General features: G+C 45.1%; 1 protein-coding gene across 1 annotated transcript in view; it reads right to left on the bottom strand.

The window, feature by feature from the left end:
* Window positions 1-20767, bottom strand: part of LOC122564704 (sodium-dependent phosphate transport protein 2B-like) — a 44297-nt gene extending 23530 nt beyond the window's left edge. The window contains exons 1-8 of the mRNA XM_043719820.1: window positions 20559-20767; window positions 20345-20473; window positions 18236-18379; window positions 17548-17659; window positions 7157-7352; window positions 4525-4620; window positions 3555-3672; window positions 2871-3038 (exon numbers count right to left, since the gene is read on the bottom strand). Coding sequence (XP_043575755.1) covers window positions 2871-3038; window positions 3555-3672; window positions 4525-4620; window positions 7157-7352; window positions 17548-17659; window positions 18236-18379; window positions 20345-20426 — 916 coding nt within the window. The 5' untranslated portion in view covers window positions 20427-20473; window positions 20559-20767. The remainder of the gene's footprint in view (window positions 1-2870; window positions 3039-3554; window positions 3673-4524; window positions 4621-7156; window positions 7353-17547; window positions 17660-18235; window positions 18380-20344; window positions 20474-20558) is intronic.
* Window positions 20768-23726: the final 2959 nt, after the last annotated feature.

The raw sequence follows: 23726 nt of genomic DNA, 5'->3' as shown, positions 1-23726 counted from the left end.
TGTTCGAGTAATACAGACAGAGTCAGTGTATACTCACTGTGTTAGAGCAATAATGACAGAGTCAGTGGGTACTCACTGTTTTAGAGCAATAATGACTGAGTCAGTGTGTACTCAGTGTGTTTGAGCAATAATGAAAGAATCAGTGTATACTCACTGAGTTAGAGCAATAATGATAGAGTCAGTGTGTACTCACTGTGTTACAGCAATACAGATAGAGTCAGTGTATACTCACTGTGTTACAGTAATACAGACAGTATCAGTGTATACTGAGTGTGTTTGAGCAATACAGACAGAGTCATTGTATACTCACTGTGTTAGTGTAATACAGACAGTATCAGTGTGTACTCACTGTGTTTCAGCAATACATATAGAGTCATTGTATACTCACTGTGTTAGAGTAATAATGACAGAGTCAGTGTATGCTCAGTGTTCGAGTAATACAGACAGAGTCAATGCATACTCACTGCGTTAGAGCAATAATGACAGAGTCAGTGTATACTCACTGTGTTAGAGCAATAATGACACAGTCAGTGTATAATCACTATGTTACAGCAATAATGACAGAGTCAGTGTATACTCACCATGTTACAGCAATAGTGACAGAGTTAGTGTATATTCCCTGTGTTACTGCAATACAGACAGAGTCAGTGTATACTGACTGTGTTAGAGCAATAAAGACAGAGTCAGTGTGTAGTCACTGTGTTAGAGCAATACAGAACGTGTCAGTGTATACTCACTGTGTTACAGCAATAATGACAGAATCAGTGTATACTGACTGTGTTAGAGTGATACAGACAGAGTCAGTGTATACTCACTGTGTTAGAGCAATACAGACAGAGTCAGTACATACTCACTGTGTTAGAGCAATACTGACAGAGTCCATGTATACTCAATGTGTTCGAGTAATACAGACAGAGTCAGTGTATACTCACTGTGTTAGAGCAATAATGACAGAATCAGTACATATTCACTGTGTTAGAGCAATACAGACAGATTCAGTATATACTCACTGTCTTACTGCAGTACAGACAGAGACATTGTATACTCACTGTGTTAGAGTAATACAGACAGTCATGGCTGATTTGCTCCTCACCCCCATTTTCCTGCCTTCTCGCCATATCCCTTCAACCCATTACCAGTTAATAATCTGTCTAATTCCTCCTTAAATTTACTCACTGGTGCAGCATCCACCACACTTTGGAGTTGCAAATTCCACAAATTCACAATCCTTTGGGAAAGTAACTTCTCCTCAACTCTGTTTGTAATTTTCTACCCCTTATCCTAAGACTATGACTCTCGTCCATGTATGCCCCACATCTTTTCTATTTAATTCTCACCTTTTATCATCTTAAATATTTAATCTCCCCTTATTCTACTAATTCGAGAAAGTAAAGGCCTAATCCGTTCAATCTCTCTTCGTACGACAAAGCCCTCATCTCTGGGATCAATCTAGTGAATATCACTACATCTTTCCTCAAATAAGGGGACCAAAACTTTGCACAATACTCCAGGTATGGTCTCACTAATACCTTGTAAAATTGCAACAATACTTCCTTACGTTTATTTCTATTAGCTATAAAAGCCAACATCGTATTTGGCTTTTATTATCTGATGTTCCTGCATGCTAGTTTTCTATGAGTCATAAAAGAGTACAGCTAGATCCCTCTATACCGGAGCACCCCGAAGTCTCTCCCCATTAAGATAGTAGGTCGCCTTCCCTTTTTTTTGCCCAAATGCATGACCTCGCACTTATCCATGTTAAACTCCATCTGCCACGATTTGGCCTACTCTTCTAACCTACCTATATCCATTTGTAAGGTTCTTATTTCCTCACTGCAATTACCCCTAATCTCAAATGATCCAAACTTGTGAATTAAACTTTTGTGCAGCACGTATCAAATGCTTTCCAGAGGTCCAGATAAATTACATCTACAGCATCCCCATTACCCACCTTGCTTGTTACTTCGAGTAACTCTAACAAATTAGTCAAACATGATTAGTGCAGTACCAGCAGTGTCACTATATACTCACTGTGTTACAGCAATACTGACAGTGTCAGTCTTATACAACGCCAGCAAAAATACTCACAATATCACTATAACACCCATAACATTAGTATAATAACTAATGTGAAGACTCTGCAAGTATTAAACTGACAGTATCAACCTTACTTTTGCATTGTGAGTATTATACGGAGACAGAGTATTTATCCGGCCTCCAATTATACTGATATTGTAACTATCATGCAGTATGTGAATATTACATAGATATATAAGTATTATACTGACATTAATATTCTACAGATGCTGGGAATATTATACTGTCACTGGGTATGATGCAGAATGTGAGTACTGTATGGACAAATGAGTATTATACTGACACTAGAATTAATACATTAACACAGTAATTATTATACTGACACTGAAGCTAATACACTGACACTGTAACTATTACACTGACACTGTAGCTATTACACTGACACTAACCATTACAGCGACACTTTAACTGTTGAACTGACACTGTAGCTATTACACTGACACTGTAGCTATTACACTGACACTGTAACCATTATAGATACACTATAGCCTTTACATTGACACTGTAACCATTATACTGACACTGTAACTATGACATTGATATCATAGCTTATACACTGACACTGTAACCATTACAGTCACACTGTAACCATGACACTGACAATATCATATTGACACTGTAACTATTATATTAGCACTGTATATTCTCCTGACACTGAGTAGTACTCTGTCACTGCATTACCATGACATGCTGTGTATTATACTGGCTCTATTATATGACTGTAATTTTTGAAGTATGTTCTAAGGGATGGGTTGCACAGTTATTGGACATACCTGTATTGAACACTTTTTTCATCACCTGTGCCATCCTTCCTTTCAGAGCTGAATTCAGCAGCTTTACAATGAGGACCAGGCAGATACACAGAACAAACAATGATGCTATAAGCAGGATGAGCCCAACTGCAGTATCTGATAGGGTTGTGTTCACAAATAAATGGTGACCTGTCAGAAAATACAAAGAGTTTGCAAAACAGAGTTAGGCATTTGGTGATAAAGGAGTTACAAATGTCTCTCGCTATTGTATCTATTTGGTGATCACTCAGAGTTCCAGTGCCTGTGTGATAATTGGTACATGTCATAAACTACTGTGACCACTGATCAGTTTAAACAACATGTTCCTTTGTTTCTTTGTTAGAGGCAGAACAGTCCTCACAGCCAGGATTTAAAAAACCCAAGCATTCTATTTTTAGATGGGGTTCCATGATCAGCAGTTAGTCTACATAGACTAGAAATGGCTACGTAGTCACAGCTAAACTGGTGTTTTCCATATTGTTAATCTTATAGGGTCCTGCTCTGTAATGCTTTTGAGATTCTTTCCCTGTTTGATTCCATTATTATGCTCTTGGAAAACATTGGGTTAAGAAGAATGATTGAATTTACATAATGAAAATCAACATTTAATCTGAAAATCTGCCACATTTCCTGCAAGTGCTCCAGTGGGGTTTGTCTGTCACTTACACAGCTGCAGGTTCTGGGTCTCTGTGCTGTTTTTCAGTGCGATTGTTCCATTCCCTGTTTGAAAGCAGTGTAAAACCTCACACTCAGTCTGATTTGTCACTGATTCATTTTTCAAAACCTATTGACAGACAGAAAAACATGAGCCTCGCACCACTGTGACACTTCACTGGTATTTGCCAGTATTGTGTAATAGTTAGGGTTCTGACCACTGAATCAAAACTTCTTGGGTTCCTACATGTATGCTGGTATAAACTCTTTGCTGGTTGGACATTACAGAGTGCTGCACTGTCAGAAGGACTGGAACACTTAGAACTTATTGCATCAAGTGCAATCTCACTGATCCAAAATGTTCTCTAAACTGTTTCCCAATTGAGAGAGGCATTACAGAGGGAGTGCTGCAGTGTTGGAAGGTCAGTACTAAGGATCAGTGCAATGTTGGGGGCTGGTATTGAAGGAGCACTGTGTTGATAGAACTTCAGTACTGATTTGACAGGAGTAGAGGTGCAGTGTTGAAGGGCCAGTACAGAGGGAGTGCTGCACTGTCAGACGGTCAGTGGTGAGAGAGAGTCGTGCTGTTGGAGGGTAGGTGCTGAAGGAGCGCAGCACTGTCAGAGGATCAGTGCTGAGGAAGCAATGTGCTGTCAGAGGGTCAGTGCTGAGGAAGCAATGTGCTGTCAGAGGGTCAGTACTGAGGAAGCAATGTGCTGTCAGAGAGTCAGAGTTGAGGGAGCAATGCCCTGTCGGAGCGTCAGTGCTGAGGGAGTGCTGAAGTATTGGAAGGTGAGTGCTAAGGGAGTGCTGCACTGTCAGACAGTCAGTACTGAGGGAATGCCGCAGTACTGAGAGTATTGCATTATTACAGCAGCAGCAGTGGGAGTGAAGCAGTGTTGAATGTGCAGGCTTATGTGCTGGCATTCATGTGAATACTAATATGTAAACAAATGTAGGGTTGTCGAAAATTCTGACTCACGGTTAGGTAATTAAATTTGCACCACTTCTGGATGAGGCTCTTATTCCTGGCGCCTATTTCTCCAGTTGCAACAGCTGAAATCACTGACTGATCCAACTGCAGAGTAAAAAACATTGTATTAGCATTGACAGCTCATCGTTTCTCCAAATGCCCAGTTGACAGATGAGAAAAAAAGAGGAATCATAGCAGCTGGCCAAGTGAACCTGGAACCGTGATGGAACTAGTAGCCTGGTTGGGAAGGTTGGATCACTTGGGAGAGCTTGACAGCTGGAGACAACATTGTCTTGATGGTAGGAAAGAGGGAACACAAGGTAGAGACAATGAGGACTGAGTGTAATGAGGAATGAATGTTTCCTTAGGAATATGGTGCAAGCAGTAAATTTTGGTAATTTTTTTTCTTCTCAAGCTATAGTTTCGATTAGCAGTTAGACTCTGGCTCAGAATTTTAAAGCAGCAAGCTAGTTAAAAATTGGACGGAGATTGCTTTGCATTCACAATTCTGTCAATGCATTAAAAGTGTTCAGGTTATAGGTATTAAATAGTGTAATTAGAAGCTGGATTAGGAGTTGAAACTTGGGTGTGAATCGTAAGCACTCTATAAAATCTGAGTTTGTGGCCACACGGTGGGGGAACCGAAAGCAGAGGTGGCGAGGAATGTGTGTGACAAGGAGCGAGGGCTGATTTGGGAATTTGGTGCCAGTGAGAACAGAAAGGGGAACTTTGTCAAAAAGAAATTATTTATTTAATATACTTTTCTATTCAACTGTTTCAGAGATATTATTACATAGCTCTGGAGCAAGTGAGACTTGAAGCTGGGCCTCCCAATCCAGAGATAGAGACACTACCACAAGAGAGTCCAGGAAGCAGCTTTATCTTCATTTAACCTATTTTGCCAATTCAGAGGCATTATTATGTCTCCCTCTGGTGGATCTTGAAACCGCGTCCCTCTGGTCCAGAGATAGGGACACAACCACTGCATCACAAGCCGATCCTAAGAAACTACTTACTTTTTCTTTTTTTCCAATTTTCCCCCCGACACTAACCCCATGACAGTGGTAGTGCTTATTTTTCCCCAGCCCCCATGTTGTGTGCGTGCAGGTGTCGGACACAGTGAAAAACAACAAGTGTGCAAATCTTTATTTATATTCCACCACCAGGAAGAAAGGAAACACCAGGGTGGCCAGTGACAAGCAGTGCCCTTCTCAGAGGGAAATGCTGTGTGATCAAACAGTGAAGGGGAGGGTAGGGACTAAATCAAAATAGAGTTGGAGGGAGAAATGATGCACTCCACTCCCTGCGGCACCCACCTCTCCCTGAACAACTCCAGGATGTTGGTCGACACCGCGTGCTCCTTCTCCAAGGACACCCGGGCTCTAACGTAACCGCGGAGAGGGGCAGGCAGTCGGCCCTAACGACCCCCTCCACGGCCGCTGCCTGGACCTGTTGATGGCCAGTTTGGCCAGGCCCAGGAGTCGACCCACGAAACTACTCCTTATGGCCCTTATCCAGCCTCTAACAGCTAATGGTTGTACAAAGATATTAACCAGATTAGATTCCCTACAGTGCGAAAACAGGCCCTTCAGCCCAACCAGTCCACACCAACCCGCCAAAGAGTAACCCACCCAAACCCATTTCCTTTTGACTGATGCACCTAACACTACGGGCAATTTAGTATGGCCAATTCACCTGACCCGCACATCTTTTGGATTGTGGGAGGAAACCGGAGCACCCGGAGGAAACCCACGCAGACACGGGGAGAATGTGCAAACTCCACACAGACAGTTGCCCGAGGCAGGAATTGAACCTGGGACCCTGGTGCTGTGAGGCAACAGTGCTAACCACTGAGCCACCGTGCTGCCCTATGTCAACAGGTCAATGATTGGCTGGAGTGTTTTAAGAGTTAATCCCTCTAACACTACTAGAGAAATAAGCACTGCATTAAATGTTTGGCTTAACTAGTTAAACGACTTAGCCTAACTACATATAAGAGGATGAGTGATATATCTAAACTTGGAGCTTAATTTGTTGCTAAAATACAATCAGGATGGCAGTACCACAGGTATGTGGCAGCGCAGGGCTTGTGGAGATCAGTGTTACCTGAAATAGCCACACTGATGGTCAGTGTTTGTGACGTGAGTAACCTTGGCTCTGAGTTGGTTAACTGGAGTTCGAGCAACACTGCAACAGGCAACATTAGCAGGAACATTGATCCAGGAAGTGGTCACATTGCTTAGGTTCAGGACTTCAGACTTGGTCTGTTGTGACAGACAGGAGGGTGTGACTGTGAGTGAAGGAGGTACCGAGACCCAGGAGAGTGAAATGGTTGTCATCACACCTGAGCAATGTCCCACTGGGTTTGAGGACCTTGCAGCTTGTGTGGCCGCCAACAAAGATGAACAAATTGCTGCTGGCCACGTGGTGTAGGGATCTATTCAAGTACCACGTGTAAAAGATAGGAGAGGAACTTGGAGTGGGAAAGGATGGATCCAGACCAAGGAAATAATCCCAGAGAATGAGGGAATGGCTGAAATATTAAACAAATCCTGCCTCAGAATGAGTCTCCCTCAGAGTTTTGATCTCTCCGAATGTAGGTACCTCAGTTTCTGAGTGTGCGGGGAGACAGCACATATACCTTGATGACTAGCTGAGTGAAGGGCTCTGTGATGACTTTCAGGATGTCTGGTGCAGTCTCTCCTGACTGAATGTTGAAGCCTTCGATACAGGCCTTGCTGACATAGTACAGAAAGCCAGTGCCTATCTCAATCGGAAGTAAGACAGCAACTGTCATCCAGTTAAATATCCCATGTACTGCTGAACCCGCAAAGGCTCTGGTGAAAGAACAGGAACATGTCATAGCAGGAATTTTAATCTTCTTTCCAGATCGATGACTGTCTGTTACAAGAAGAGAGAGAAACGAATTAAGATTGAACGCGGCAATAATGGCCAAAGAGTTAGCATGAAAACAAGCAGGATGCTCCGAACACTCTGCTGCAGAAACTTGCAGCTTCTATTTGCACAAACCAGAGACTTTGAGTTTAAATCCCAAACAGCCTATGAATTTGTATTTGTTTTCTGAATTAGAAAAAACAAAGAAAATTACAGCACCAGGGCAGGCCTTTCAGCCCTCCAAGCCTGTGCCGATCCAGATCCTCTATCTAAACCCATCACCTATTTTCAAAGGATCAGTATCCCTCTGCTCTCTGCCCATTCATGGATCTGTCTAGATACATCTTAAATGATGCTATCGTTCCCGCCCCTACCACCTCCGCTGGCAAAGCGTTCCAGGCACCCACCACCCTCTGTGAAGGATTTTCCACGTATATCTCCCTTAAACTTTTCCCCTCTCGCTTTGAACTCGTGACCTCTAGTAATTGAGTCCCACAGTTTGGGTAAAAGCTTCTTGCTATCCGCTCTACTGACCTGCGTTGCCACCTTCAGGAAACAATAGACCTGAACACCCAAATCTCTCTATACATCAACTTTCCCCAGGACTTTTCCATTTACTGTATAGTTCGCTCTTGAACTGAATCTTCCAAAATGCATCACCTCGCATTTGTCTGGTTTGAAAGCCATCTGTCATTTCTCTGCCCAACTCTCCAATCTGTCTATATTCTGCTGTATTCTCTGACAGTCCCCTTTCACTATCTGCTGCTCCACCAATGTTAGTGTCACCTCCAACCTATACCTTCCTCCAGATCATTTATGTATATCATAAACAACAGTGGTCCCAACACAGATCCCTGTGGAACACCACTTGTCACAGGTCTCCATTTTGAGAAATTCCCTTCTACTACTCTCTGTCTCCTGTTGTCCATCGAGTTAGTACACCCTGGACCCCATGCAACTTCACTTCCTCCATCAGCCTACCATGGGGAACCTTATCAAACACCTTATTAAAGTCCACGTATCTACATCCCTTCCCACATCAGTCAACTTTGTCATCTCTTCAAAGAATTCTATAAGGTTTGTAAGACATGACCATCCCTGCAAAAACCATGCTTCCTATCACTGATAAGCCCATTTTCTTCCAAATGGGGATAGATCCTATCCCTTCGTATCTTCTCCAGCAGCTTCCCTACCACTGACCTCAGGCTCACCCATCTATAATTGCCTGGATTATCCCTGTTACCCTTCTTAAACAAGGAGACAACATTAGCAATTCTCCAGTCTTCTGGGATCTCACCCATGTTCAAGGATGCTGCAAAGATACCTGTTAAAGCCCCAGCATTTCCTCTCTCATTTCCCTCAGTAACGTGGGATAGATCTCATCTGGACCTGGGGACTTGTCCACCTTAACGCCTTATAGAATACACAACACTTCCTCCCTCCTTATGCCGACTTAGAGTCATAGAATAGAATCCCTACAGTGTGGAAAAGGCCCTTCGGCACAACAAGTCCACATTAACCCTCCAAAGAGCCTCCCTCCCACACCCACCCCCCCACCCTATTATTGTACATTTACCCCTGACTAATGGACCTAACCTCCACATCCCTGAACACTCTGGGCAATTTAGCATGGCAAATTCACCTGACCTGCACATCTTTGGACTGTGGGAGGAAACTGGAGCACCCAGAGGAAACCCACGCAGACACGGGGAGAATGTGCAAACTCCACGCAGACAGTTGCCTGAGGCTGGAATCAAACCCGGGTCCCTGGCGCTGTGAGGCAGCCGTGCTAACCACTGACCCACTGTGCCGCCCAGAATCACCTAGGGTAATCAAAGATCTATCTGTAACCTTAACATCTGTCATGTCTCTCTCCTCGATGAATACCAATGGAAAGTACTCATTAAGAGTCTCACCCATTTTCTCTGGCTCCACACATAACTTTCCTCCTTTGTCCTTGAGTGGGCCAATCCTTTCCCTTGATATCCTCTTGTTCCTTATACATGAATAAAAGGCTTTGGGATTTTCCTTAACCCTGCTCACTAAGGATATCTCATGACCTCTTTTAGCCTCTTAATTCCCATTTCAGATTGGTCCTACTTCCCTGATATTCCTCCAAAGCTTTGTCTGTCTCCAGTCACTTAGACCTTATGTATGCTTCCTTTTACCTCTTAGTCTCGCAATTTCATCTCTCATCCAGAGTTCCCTAATCTTGCCATTTCTCTCCCTCATTTTCACAGGAACATATCTCTCCAGAACTCTAATCAACCTCTCTTTAAAAGCCTCCCACATGTTGAATGTGGATCTCCCTTCAAACAGCTGCTCCTTCCACATTCCCCAAGTCCTGCCGAATTTTGGTATAATTGACCTTCCCCCAATTTAACACTCTTCCTTTAGGACCACTCTTGTCTTTGTCCATGAGTATTCTAAAACTTATGGAATTGTGATCACTGTTCCCAAAGTAATCCCCTACTGGAACATCAACCACCTGGCCTGGCTCATTTCCTAATACCAGGTCCAGTATAGGCCTTTCCCAAGTTAGACTATTTACATACTGCTCTATAAAACCCTCCAGGATGCTCCTTACAAGTTCTGCTCCATCCAGATCTCTAACACTAAGTGAATCGCAGTCAACGTTGCGAAAAGTAAAAACCCCTATCACCACCACCCTGTTGCTCCAATATTTTTCTATGATCTCTCTACATATTTGTACCTCTATCTCACATTCGCTGCTGGGGAGCTTGTAGCATAATCCCAACAGAAAGGAAGTTAAGGATGGTATCAGTGAAAGTGACTGTTGAGTTATTGTAAAAACCCAACTGACTCGTTCAAGTCTTTTTGGGTACGAGGCCTGCCATTTAGGGCATCATGGAAGCTCAGTGGTTAGCACGGCTGCCTCACAGCACCAGGGACTCAGGTTTGTTTCCAGCCTCAGGCGACTGTCTGTGTGGAGTTTGCATGTTCTCCCCGTGTCTGCGTGGGTTTCCTCTGAGTGCACCGGTTTCCTCCCACAATCCAAAAGATGTGCAGGTCAGATGAATTGACCATGCTAAATTGCCCGTAGTGTTAGATGCATTTGTCAGAAGGAAATGGGTCTGGGTGGGTTACTCTTTGGAGGGTTGGTGTAGACTCATTGGGCCGAAGAGCTTGGTTCCACACTGTCGGGAATCTAATCACCCAATGTATTATTCCACATCCTAACATTCTTGACTGTCTCTGATGTTGTCTTAGTCACTCCGGGTGTCTAATAAATACTGGCAAATATTTTCTTGAATTGGGGTGACAGTATGAGGAGATGCAGAGTGACTCACCCCGAGGATGGTCTGTTAATGAGGTTGGGGTTATGTGCCTGTGGAACATCACGTGATGGAAAGAGGGAGCTGGACAGAGATTTCAGACAGACACTGACGGCTCCTTCATTCACCGTCTGATGTGGTAAATAAAGCTCACATACAAACATAACAATATCCCGACTTAGAACAGGAGCAAGTCATTCTGTCCCCTGTGCCTTTTCCACCGTTCACCAAGAGCAAGGGCGATCTGTTAGGTTCAAATTCTACACCCTATCTACCCCAATAACTCTTGTCAAACAAGATTCTATTCACCCCTGTCACCGGGCGGCACGGTGGCACAGTGGTTAGCACTGCTGCCTCATAGCACCAGAGACCCGGGTTCAATTCCCGCCTCAGGCGACTGACTGTGTGGAGTTTGCACGTTCTCCCTGTGTCTGCGTGGGATTCCTCCGGGTGCTCCGGTTTCCTCCCACATCACAAAGATGTGCAGGTCAGGTGAATTGGCCATGCTAAATTGCCCGTAGTATTAGGTAAGGGGTAAGTGTCAGGGTATGGGTGGGTTGCGCTTCAGCGGGTCGGTGTGGACTTGTTGGGCCGAAGGGCCTGTTTCCACACTGTAATGTAATCTAAAAAAAAATATTCAGCAGCCTCACCTCTGCTGTCATCTGAGGCGGAGAGTCCCAAAGTCGCACAAGCGGCTGAGACAGAAACTGTCTCCTTACCTCTGTCTCAAAAGGGCGACCCCTAATTTTAAGTGTCCCCCAGTTTTGGTGTTACCCACAAGAGGAAACATTCTTTCCACATCCACATCCACATACACTTCCATTTCATTATAGGCGGCATGGTGGCTAACTGGTTAACACTGCTGCCTAACAGCACCAGCACAAAGAGCAGAGGAAAATCACTAATACAGTGTATTCAAAGGAACGGGTACCCAATGAACACAGTCCGCCGATTTCTCAGCAACAAACCCAACCAAGCTGACAAAACACGTCCAGAAACCCTAGCCACTCTCCCCGACATCAAAGACATCTCGGAAATGACTGCCAGACTACTCAGACCTCTTGGCATCATGGTAGCCCACAAACCTGCCCAACACACTAAAACAGCAGCTAATGAACTTGAAAGACCCTTTCCAGACAACAAGCAAAACTAATGTCATTTACAAAATACCTTGCAAGAATTGTAACAAACACTACATTGGACAAACAGGCAGAAAGCTAGCCACCAGGATACAGAAACATCAACTAGCCACAAAAAGACATGACCCTCTCTCCCTTGTATCTTTACATATGGATGAGGAAGGACACCACTTCGACTGGGACAACACGTCCATCCTAGGACAAGCCAAACAGAGACACACACGAGAATTCCTAGAAGCATGGCATTCTAACCGGAACTCTATCAACAAACACATTGACTTGAACCCCACCTACCACCTCCTGAGAAAAAGAACAGGAAATTTCATCACTCCAGGAAATGACATCACCAACCCAAGGAAACCTAAACACATAAATAAAAAGCAGGCCATACCATTAGTGCTTCATCTGGATGATGTTACCTAGTGTGGTGACAAAATGTCTGAAGACGAACCTTCCAGTTCAGTGAGCAAACCTACATCCAGCACCAGAGACCTGCGTTCAATCCTACCTCAGCCACAATCTATGTTCTCCATGGGTTTCTTTCAGGTACTCCAGTTTCCTCCCACAGTCCAAAGTTATGCAGGTAAGGCAGATTGTCCAGGCTAAATTGTCCCATAGGGGCCAGGGATGTGCAGGCTAGGTGGATTAGCAATGGGAAATGCAGGGTTACGGGTGGATCTGTGTGGGGTTCTCTTTGGAGGGTGAGCATGGACTCAATGGGCCGAATGGCCTGCTTCTGTATTGTAGGGATTCTATGATTGAAATCACCCCTCGTTCTTCTAATAAGCCCAGTCTGTTCAACCTATTTTCATAAGATAACTCACCCATTCCAGATATCAGTCTAGTAAAGCTCCGATACATGCACCTCCCTCCTTAAACAGAGACCTAAACCACACACAATATTCTGTACACACTGTGGTTTCCCCAATGCCCTGTGTTACAGAAACATGGCATCCTGGTTTTATGTAAAATTCCTCTTGTGGTAAGGAGTAACCTACCATTAGCCCATTGAATTACTTTCTGGAGTGGGTGGGTTGCGCTTTGGCGGGGCGGTGTGGACTTGTTGGGCCGAAGTGCCTGTTTCCACACTGTAATGTAATCTAAAAAAAAATATTCACCTCTGCTGTCATCTGAGGTGGAGAGTCCCAAAGTCACACAAGTGGCTGAGACAGAAACTGTCTCCTTACCTCTGTCTCAAAAGGGCGACCCCTAATTTTAAGTGTCCCCCAGTTTTGGTGTTACCCACAAGAGGAAACATTCTTTCCACATCCACCTTGTCAAGACTATTCAGGATTTTTTTTTTTAGATTAGATTAGATTAGATTACTTACAGTGTGGAAACAGGCCCTTCGGCCCAACAAGTCCACACCGACCCGCCGAAGCGAACCCACCCATACCCCTACATTTACCCCTGACCTAACACTACGGGCAATTTAGCATGGCCAATTCACCTGACCCTGCACATCTTTGGACTGTGGGAGGAAACCGGAGCACCCGGAGGAAACCCACGCAGACACGGGGAGAACGTGCAAACTCCACACAGTCAGTCGCCTGAGGCGGGAATTGAACCCGGGTCTCTGGCGCTGCGAGGCAGCAGTGCTAGCCACTGTGCCACCGTGCCGCCCACTGCCACCGTGCTGCCCACACATTTCCATTTCATTATAGGCGGCATGGTGGCTAACTGGTTAACACTGCTGCCTAACAGCACTAGCACAAAGAGCAGTGGAAAATCACCAATACAGTGTATTCAAAAAGAACGGGTACTCAATGAACACAGTCCGCCGATTTCTCAGCAACAAACCCAACCAAGCAGACAAAACACATCCAGAAACCCTAGCCACTCTCTCCTACATCAAAGACATACCAGAAATGACTACCAGACTACTCAGACCCCTTGGCATCATGGTAGCCCACAAACCCATCAACATACTAAAACAGCAGCTAATGAACTTGAAAGACCCTTTCCAGACAACAAGCAAAACTAATGTCATTTACAAAATACCTTGCAAGAACTGTAACAAACACTATATTGGACAAACAGGCAGAAAACTAGCCACCAGGATACATGAGCATCAACTAGCCACAAAAAGACATGACCCTCTCTCCCTAGTATCTTTACATACGGATGAGGAAGGACACCACTTTGACTGGGACAACACGTCCAGCCTAGGACAAGCCAAATAGAGACACACACAAGAATTCCTAGAAGGGTGGCATTCTAACCGGAACTCTATCAACAAACACATTGACTTGAACCCCATCTACCACCTCCTGAGAAAAAGAACAGGAAAGTTCATCACTCCAGGAAATGACATCACCAACCCAAGGAAACCTAAACACATAAATAAAAAGCGGGCCATACCACTAGTGCTTCATCTGGATGATGTTACCTAGTGTGGTGACAAAATGTCTGAAGACGAACTTTCCAGTTCAGTGAGCAAACCTACATGCAGCACCAGAGACCTGTGTTCAATCCTACCTCGGCCACAATCTGTGTGGAGTTTGTATGTTCTCCATGGGTTTCTTTCAGGTACTCCAGTTTCCTCCCACAGTCTAAAGTTATGCAGGTAAGGCAGATTGTCCAGGCTAAATTGTCCCATAGGGGCCAGGGATGTGCAGGCTAGGTGGATTAGCAATGGGAAATGCAGGGTTACGGGTGGATCTGTGTGGGGTTCTCTTTGGAGGGTGAGCATGGACTCAATGGGCCGAATGGCCTGCTTCTGTACTGTAGGGATTCTATGATTGAAATCACCCCTCGTTCTTCTAATAAGCCCAGTCTGTTCAACCTATTTTCATAAGATAACTCACCCATTCCAGATATCAGTCTAGTAAAGCTCCGATACATGCACCTCCCTCCTTAAACAGAGACCTAAACCACACACAATATTCTGTACACACTGTGGTTTCCCCAATGCCCTGTGTTACAGAAACATGGCATCCTGGTTTTATGTAAAATTCCTCTTGTGGTAAGGAGTAGCCTACCATTAGCCCATTGAATTACTTCCTGGAGTTGCATGCTAACCTTTCGCAACACATACGCTGAATTACCTACATCTCTCTGCACTGTAGAATTCTGAAGTCATTCTTCATTTAGGTAATATCTTTATTCATTTTGTCAAAATGAACAATTTCCCATTTTCCCATGTTATCCTCCATCTATCAGAGTTTTGCCATTTAACCTTTCTATATCCATTTGCAACTTCCTTATGCTTTCTTCACAATATACCTTTCACATAACTTGGTGTCACCTGCAAATTTAGTTACCATGCCTTCACTTCTTTCATTGAAGTCATTGATGTAAATTGTGAGGTCCCAGTACAGAGCAGGAGTCCATCCTGTCACATCCTGCCAATCGGAAAGGGAAACCAGCTCAGTGTACTCTGTTTTCTGCCAGCCAGTCAGTCTTCTATTCATGTTGGATTTTAGATTAGATTCAATTCCCTACTGTGTGGAAACAGGCCCTTTGGCCCAACAAGTCCACACTGACCATCTGAACAGTAACCCACCCAGACCCATTTCGCCAATTCAGCTGACCTGCACATCTTTGGATTGGGGGAGGAAACTGGAGCACCCGGAGTGAACCCACACAGACACGGGGAGAATGTACAAACTCCCCACAGACAGTCGCCCGAGGCTGGGATCGAACCTAGGACCCTGGTGCTGTGAGGCAACAGTGCTAACCACTGAGCCACCATGCCGCCCTCCACCGTGAAATCCCAGTTTGCACAATAACCTTTGATGTGACACCTTGTGAAGGTTATGTTTAAGTATCCCTCATCTGAAGGGAAACAGATCCCCTCACCGTACTGATGTGAAACAAACAGAAACTATACCACTCTGCTACAACTCACTCAGATCCATCCCTGGTTTGTGCTGGGCTTGGGGAACCCAAACTAAGGCCCACAGAATCACAAGGCATAGAAGAGGCCATTCAGCCCATTGAATCTGAACCAACAAAGCTACTCTAAATCTGAACTAGCCCCACTTCCTAGCACTGGGCCCAGAGCCTTGACACTGTCATACAAGTGACATTTAAAGGTTATGAGGTTTCCCGCCTCAATCATTCTACCAGGCAGTGCATTCCAGACCCCCACAACACTCTGAGGGAAAACATTTTCCATTATATCCTGTGTAAACCTTCTACCTTTCACCTTAGGGGCAGCACGGTGGCTCAGTGGTTAGCACTCCTACCTCACAGCACTAGGGGCCGGGTTCGATTGTCTGTGTGGAGTAACGGTCTGTGTGGAGTTTGCACATTCTCCCCCTGCCTGCGTGGGTTTCCTCCGGGTGCTCCGGTTTCCTCCCACAGTCCAGGTCAGGTGAATTGGCCGTACTAAATTGCCTGTAGTGTTAATGCATTAGTCAGAAGGAAATGGGTCTGGGTGGGTTACTCTTCGGAGGATCAGTGTGGACTTGTTGGGCTGAAGGGCCTGTTTCCACGCTGTAGGGAATCTAATCTAATCTTATCTTAAAATGATGTCCTCTTGTTATTGACCCTTTGATGAAAGGGAATCGCTGCTTCCTTCCCATCCTGTCTATGACCCTCTTAATCGTATAGACCTCTATTAGGTCGCCCCCTCAGTCTTCTCTGCTCCAAAGAAAATGACCTGTCCCTCCATCTTCAGGGAATCTGTCATCAAGCATCCCCCAAGATCTCTCAGGACAACCACCGTCATCACTGAGTCACAGAGTGACTGAAGCTGTGCCCCACTTGGCAAAGACAAATGGGAAGTTATTGCCGATTCAGCAGTCACCTGACACCCAAGGCCTTGTGAATCTGTATCCCCAGAAAATATTCTTCCCAATCCCCTCCCCAGGGATTCATCTGTTCCCTGTGGATTCCTGCCTAAACTGATGGGATTCTAAATTGAATGGACCTGAAGCTTGGGCAGGTCCTACAAGGGGTGTGGGTGACTGCAGGAAACAGAACAAGGGAAGAGAGAGAGGAATGGGGGAGGGGAAGAATGTAGAGGGTAGGAAGCTGAGGGAAAGTATTTAGAATGATCCTTACATGCAGAGGCACATTGAGGGACAGGTGACAAACCTGCTCTTGACAGGCAAGACTATAATTTAAATATATTCACGGAAACTGCATGGGGACACAAGGCATGCGGATGAATGTTTTTTAACAACATGAGGAGGCCATCATTCTGCCCTTGAACACTCTCTCATCATCTCCCCAGATCCAAGGGCACCACCTACAATCTCCCACTGAACCCCATTCTCTCCAGTTCAGGGCCACAGCCTGACATACCATCACCTTCTGTCCCGGACACGGCCCGTTCCTCAGAGTCCTCAGCGAGGCCTCCACATGATCAGAATTTCCAGCGTTTTCAATCACCCCTCACCCTCTCTGCAGGGACCATGCTCCATGTGGACCACACGATCTGCAGGTCAGCTTCAGGTGCCTGATTTCCTGTCGGTTGGTGACCAGTTCAGGCCCTGGCTCACTGAACCGTCTGCCCAATGGCAGACTGAGCAACGAATTGAATCCAGAGGGAGCAGTTTGGATATGAGGCGATTCCTGGATGCCCAGAGCAGGGACGGACAAATGGAATGCTCCTACGCTACATGAGTGTGCCGTCAGAGCCAGTGCTTGAGAGGAATTAATTAAACCACAAATCATACAGGTCAGTGAATAAGGAGGGATCTAATACTCAGACGCCAACAGTTAGAAAGTGAATATAGATCTGTATGACCTACCTCCTGAACACATTACGTTCTCCAGACTGAGCTAAAGATACCAAGGTGCTGGTCACTGATGTTCCCACATTGACCCCCATGACAATGGGAATAGAAGCCTTGACATTGAGCACTGTGGAAGAAAGGCATTGTTTAGAACGCACCATGGTCACACCCTCTTTCTCCACCTCTCATCTCGGGCAGCACTCACTGCGTCCCAGGGTTTTGGGGTGTGGGGTGGGGGTGGGGGGTCAGAGAAGATGTTGATACAATGCCAGTCAGTTCAGTCCCACCTTCTCAAGGCAGCCTTGACAGTGACTTCCATTCACACCCCCAACCAAGACCAACACAGAAAGCAGCCACAAACCCTGGGAGGGCCGGAACTGAGTTAGTCCTCAGCAGGTTAACCTGATGGGTGGAGTATATGGTGGGAGACAGTACGCCCCCACCCAAGCTGTGGGAGGAGACTAAACTTGCTGTAGTCAAACCAGTCAGAACATGATGGAGTTTATTTCAAATCCGTACATGTCAATGAACACGGAAGGATCTAATACTCAGACTTTCTATCACATGTTTGTCCAAAAAAGATGCAAAGCCAAGGTGTGCCCTATACCAAGTGGGCACAATGCAGGGGAGAGCTGGGTGAGTACCAGACAGAGTCTTCACTGTGAGAGGGGGTACGTATCAGAGGGCAGACGGTCATACTTACAGCCCGAGGAGACCATGCTAACCACGATGGATGAGGATGTGCTGGAACTCTGTACCAGAATGGTCACCAACACTCCCAGCATCAGGCCAGCGATGGGGTTGGCCAGGATTGTGTTATCACCAAATATGTCACCAGCCATCTTCCCTGAAGAAACATAGTGACAATTTACATCAGCAGTTAACAACACCCAGTAAAACCAGTGAATGACACGTTCTGGGCTGGCACTAGAACATAAATCTAGAACAGGCCCTGTACCTGGGATTGCTGCAGTCATTCTGATTCTGCAATACTCTGCTTTCTCATTCTTCCTGTCAAACTACACATTTTTTTCATAGAATCCCTACCATATGGAAACAGGGTGTTGGGCCCAACCAATCCACATTGACCCTCTGAACCCACCAGGACCCATCCACCTACCACTCTACATTTGCCCCCGACTAATGCATCTAACCTACACATCCCTGAACACTATAGGTAATTTAGCTTGGCCAATTCACCTAATCTGCACATCTTTGGACTGTGGGAGGAAACCGGAGCACCCGGAGGAAACCCACGCAGACACGGGGAATTTTGTCCAATCAACCAACCAATCAACCTCCTCAAATTACAACTTCCATCTTTGTGTCAAAAAAGGAATAGCCAATTTGGGGGTGGGGAGGGAGGCTGGAATAAGGGTCACGGGGCAGGGAGAGGAGCTGGAGAATCAGGGACAGGGGCTGATTCTCAGCCGTGACCATCACCCTACCCTCAACCTGCTCTCCCCTTGCCTGGTGCACAAATTGAACAGGCCCAGGGATCTCCCCCCACATCAACCCACAGTGGAGCAGGCCGGCTCCTTCCTCTCAGGCCTGGTGCTGAGACCCAGGAACACTGACGCCCTAATTGATGCCTTTTTTGGCCATGGCATAGGAAGGTCAGCCATCTTAATTGCAGAGGTGGTTGGGAGTGGGCAGAATCTCCCTGCCTGACTACGTGCCACCTTTTCTCAGTGGGGGAGGGGTGCAGACCCTTAACTGTCTCATACCTGTCATTCAAATGTTGAAACTACCTCACCTCAGTCATGGTCTGCTTTGTTAATGCTAGTGCAGATTTGAGTGCAGGAGCAGGAATGTTTTCTGCAGTTGTTCCAAGGCCTGAAATCGTGTGTGCGCACTGATTGATTGATTTCCTGTCACGTGTACCGAAGACCAGTGCAAAGTCCAGTTTATGAGCAGTCCAGGCAGATCATAGGAAGCAAGGATGTACAAATCATAGGGTGTAGAAAACTTAGTCAGAGACATGCAGGTTATGTCACACAGGGCATGCGCTAGGCAAGATCAACATTAGCAAGTATCCTTGTCCAAGGAAAGATGTTCTGGCTAAAGACGGAGTGCAACAAAGGTTTACCAGACTGAGTCCTGGGATGACAGGACTCACTTAAGAAGAGAGACTGGATCAGTTAGGATGATATTAGCTGAAGAATGAGGGAACTTTAATAGAAATCTATAAAATTCAAACAAGACCAGACAGAGGAAATATGTTCCTGGTGAGTGGGGAGTCCAGAAACAGGGTCCACAGTCTAAGGATATGGGGTAGGCCATTCAATACTGAGATGAGACAGATTTCTTTACCCAGAGAACAGTGAGCCTGTGAAATTCTCTAACACAGAAAATGACTGAGGCCAAATCATCGAATATTTACAAGAAGGAGTTGAATATAGTTCATAGGGTATCAAAGGGTAATGGGAGAGAGTGGGAACAGGGTTCTGTGCTCAATGATCAACCATGGTCATATTGAATGGTGATACAGGATAAAAGGGCCGAATGGCCAACTCATGCTTCTATTTTCGAACTATCTATATTTCTACTTGCTCATTCGAGATTCCGATAGACTAAGAGAAGGGACTGAAATCACCAACCTGTAGTATGCCCCCCACTACTCAGTGCCATAGGCCTCAGGCTCTGGGCTCTAGGCCCCAGGCTCCAAGCTCCGTGCTCCAGGTCCCAGTTTTTGGATTCTGATGAACACCACTCCGTGCACACGCACCCTCCCATATGTGCCCTCCCCCCACCCCACCCCCACCCCCAGGGGGGCAAAAGGAGTCTCCACGCAATTCTCAGATCCAATTACCTCCAACTAGTTGAAATGCTGAACTGAGGACATCAAGAGAACAAACAAAGACGTAAAGAAAAGTAATGAGCAGAATGATCATGACAATCCTTTTCAAGACTTGTTTCACCTTTCCAACTCGATCCAATTCTGTAAAAGGACAAAACCAACATGAAGGGACGAGCTGGAGGGTGAGAGTTGTTTGATAAACAGTTAGGACAGAGAGTTTGTTTACCGCTCCATCGGGGTCCCTGGCTCTCGAGCTGGGGAAGTGCCCACGGATCATCCTCTTCATCCTCCACCGCCTCCTTCACACCATTATCCTCCAGTCGGACAGTATCAGCTACTGTTACCACATTCTCTGTCACAAAACAGGGAGAGAAGTGTCATTTTTTATTTCAGTCGAGCTAACGGTTTGACACTATTACAATTCACTTAGGGAAGGGCACTGATTCTCAAGTTCCACCAATCCTGAGGTCACCACAAAAGTTAATGATTTAATCAACGTTTGCAAAGTTAGACTGTGTGTGTTGGAACCACATTAACAGAAAACATTGACCAGCTTCCTGTACTTAACAATGACGACTGTTTATTACAAATTCATACATTTTAATCAAAGTAAATAACTATGAACTATCCAACGCATGGTTCTACTAACTAAATCTCTTAAACTCTTTTAAAACCTTTACTCTCACACTCACTCTCACACACACGCTTTCTCTCACTCACTCACTCTCAGAGACAGACACAGACAAACTAAAAAATACATTGGTTTTATGGATGGAGGTTAAAATGACTAAAAGACACAGTGCAGTAGGACTAGTCCACAGGGTTCATGGGGATATAGGTAATGATAGCCTAGTGTTAATAATGCTAGATTTATTAATTCAGAGACCCAGATAATGTTCTTTGGGCCTGAGTTCAAATCCTGCTGTGGCAGATGGTGGAATTTGAGTTCAATAAAAATCTAGAAATAAGATCTGATGATGATTATGATGAAACCATTGCTTATTTGTCAGGAAAAACCCACCAGGTTAATTAATTGGTTTTAGGGAAGGAAATCAGCTATCCTTACCTGATCTGACCTACATGTGACTCCAGGCCAATAGCAATGTGACTCTGAACTGCCCTCTGGGCAATTAAGGATGGGCAATAAATGCCGGGCCTAGCTAGTGACACCCATATCCCATAAATGAAGTGGGAAAAAGGAGGCACGGGGTGATTGGTACACAAAGCACAAAGTCTCTTAGGTACTGATTAAAGGCAACAACTTACAACAACAATTGACGAAGATGATTGGCCTTCTTTCAGGCTTCATGCATTTGTATTACGGAGAGACCTGCCCTTCCAGCAATCCACAGGCTTCTCGTTATATTGTTTCCACTCACAAGCTGTTTAGTCACTCAGGAACCAAGCATTGTTCTTGGGCTGATGTTCTTTGGCATCTATGACTGTCACAGCTCAATCAGCCATATGTTGCTGGCCAAATCTCATTCTATACCCAGACGGTGCCATGTTGTATACAAACAGCTCCCCCAACCGCTTGAACAAAGCAGCAGTGTAAACACCACATACAATGAGTTTCAGCAACTTATTTTAAAAAGTGTATCAATTCCTTCCATAACCCTTGGGTTTTTAAACAGTCCTTCTTTTTCATTTCAGTCCACAATCTAAAGTGCAGAAAAATACAATGATATGGTCTTTGCTGCACAAATGAGTCATTTACAGGACAGTAAGGAATTAGTAAAGAAAATACAAACATCACAATGATAGAAAAAGTCAGGTTTGCTGCAAATGTTCCTTTGACTTCACAGTACCAACATTCGGGAGGCAATTTAGCCCATTCTGCCTTGACTGGCTCTTTGTCCTATTTCTCTGTTAGTGTCCCATCCTATAGTGCTAGAATAAAGAATGCATGAAATGAGAACAGGGCAGATCAGTTTGGATTGAGCCTGCTCCACTATTCAATATGAACTTTGTTAACCTTCTTCTCTGACTCAGTTTGCTGTTCCCTTGATTCCCTAAGAGATCAAAAATCTATCAGTCCCAGTCTTGAATACACTCAATTCAGAACCCACAAGGGACAGAAAGTTCCTATAATTCATAATCTTTCAAAACCCTCCTCAATCTGAAATGATTGGCCCATTATCCCCTCAGACTGCGGCTTTGCCCTGTGTTTAGATTCCCCAGCCCAGGAGAAACAACCTCTCAGTGTGGACTGTCCTTACAAACATTGTCAAACTGTTCCTGAGTCTTGTGTATCTCAATGAGATCACCTCTCATTTTACTAAACCCCAGTGAGCATAGGCGAATGTGATCTCAGTCTTGGTGAAGAGCTTTTGCCTGAAACTTGGACTCTCCTGCTCTTCAGATGCTGCTTTTTCAGTGCACCACTCTCAATGCCTGTAAGTACAGGTCCACTTGTAGTACTCACTCAGCATAGGTCAATTTGCTCACCCCGTGAATCAATCCAGTGAATATCAACATATTCTTACCTCAATCTGAACATTAATACTATCTACAAAGCTCCAGATGTCATAGAATTCTTACATTTCCCATGGCTAATCCACCCTAACCTACACATTCCTGGGCATTATGGGCAATTTAGCATGGCTAATCCACCCTAACCTACACATCCCTGGGCATTATGGGAACTTTAGCATGGCTAATCCACCCTAACCTACACATCCCCAGTCATTATGGGCAATTTAGCATGGCTAATCCACCTTAACCTACACATCCTGGGCATTATGGGCAATTTAGCATGGCTAATCCACCCTAACCTACACATCCCTGGGCATTATGGGCAATTTAGCAAGGCTAATCCACCATAACCTACACATCCCTGGTCATTATGGGCAATTTAGCATGGCGAATACACCCTAACCTACACATCCCTGGGTATTATGGGAAATTTAGCAAGGCTAATCCACCATAACCTACACATCCCTGGGCATTATGGGAACATTAACATGGCTAATCCACCCTAACCTACACATCCATGGGCATTATGGGAAATTTAGCATGGCTAATCCACCCTAACCTACACATCCCCGGTCATTATGGACAAATTACCATGGCTACTCCACCTAACCTACACATCCTGGGCATTATGGGCAAATTACCATGGCTACTCCACCTAACCTACACATCCCTAGGCATTATGGGCAATTTAGCATGGCTAATCCAACTAACCTACACATCCCTGGGCATTATGGGCAATTTAGCATGGCGAATCCACCCTAACCTACACATCCCCGGGCATTATGGGACAATTTAGCATGGCTAATCCACCACAACCTACACATCTCTGGGCATTATGGGACAATTTGGCATGGCTAAGGCACCCTAACATCTTCAAAGTGTTGGAGAAGACTGAAACACCCGGAGGAAACCCACACAG

Source organism: Chiloscyllium plagiosum, chromosome 30 (assembly GCF_004010195.1).
Source record: "Chiloscyllium plagiosum isolate BGI_BamShark_2017 chromosome 30, ASM401019v2, whole genome shotgun sequence".
Taxonomy (NCBI): Eukaryota; Metazoa; Chordata; class Chondrichthyes; order Orectolobiformes; family Hemiscylliidae; genus Chiloscyllium; species Chiloscyllium plagiosum.
Note: the sequence above shows the minus strand (reverse complement) of the source record. Positions and strands in the feature narration are given on the sequence as shown.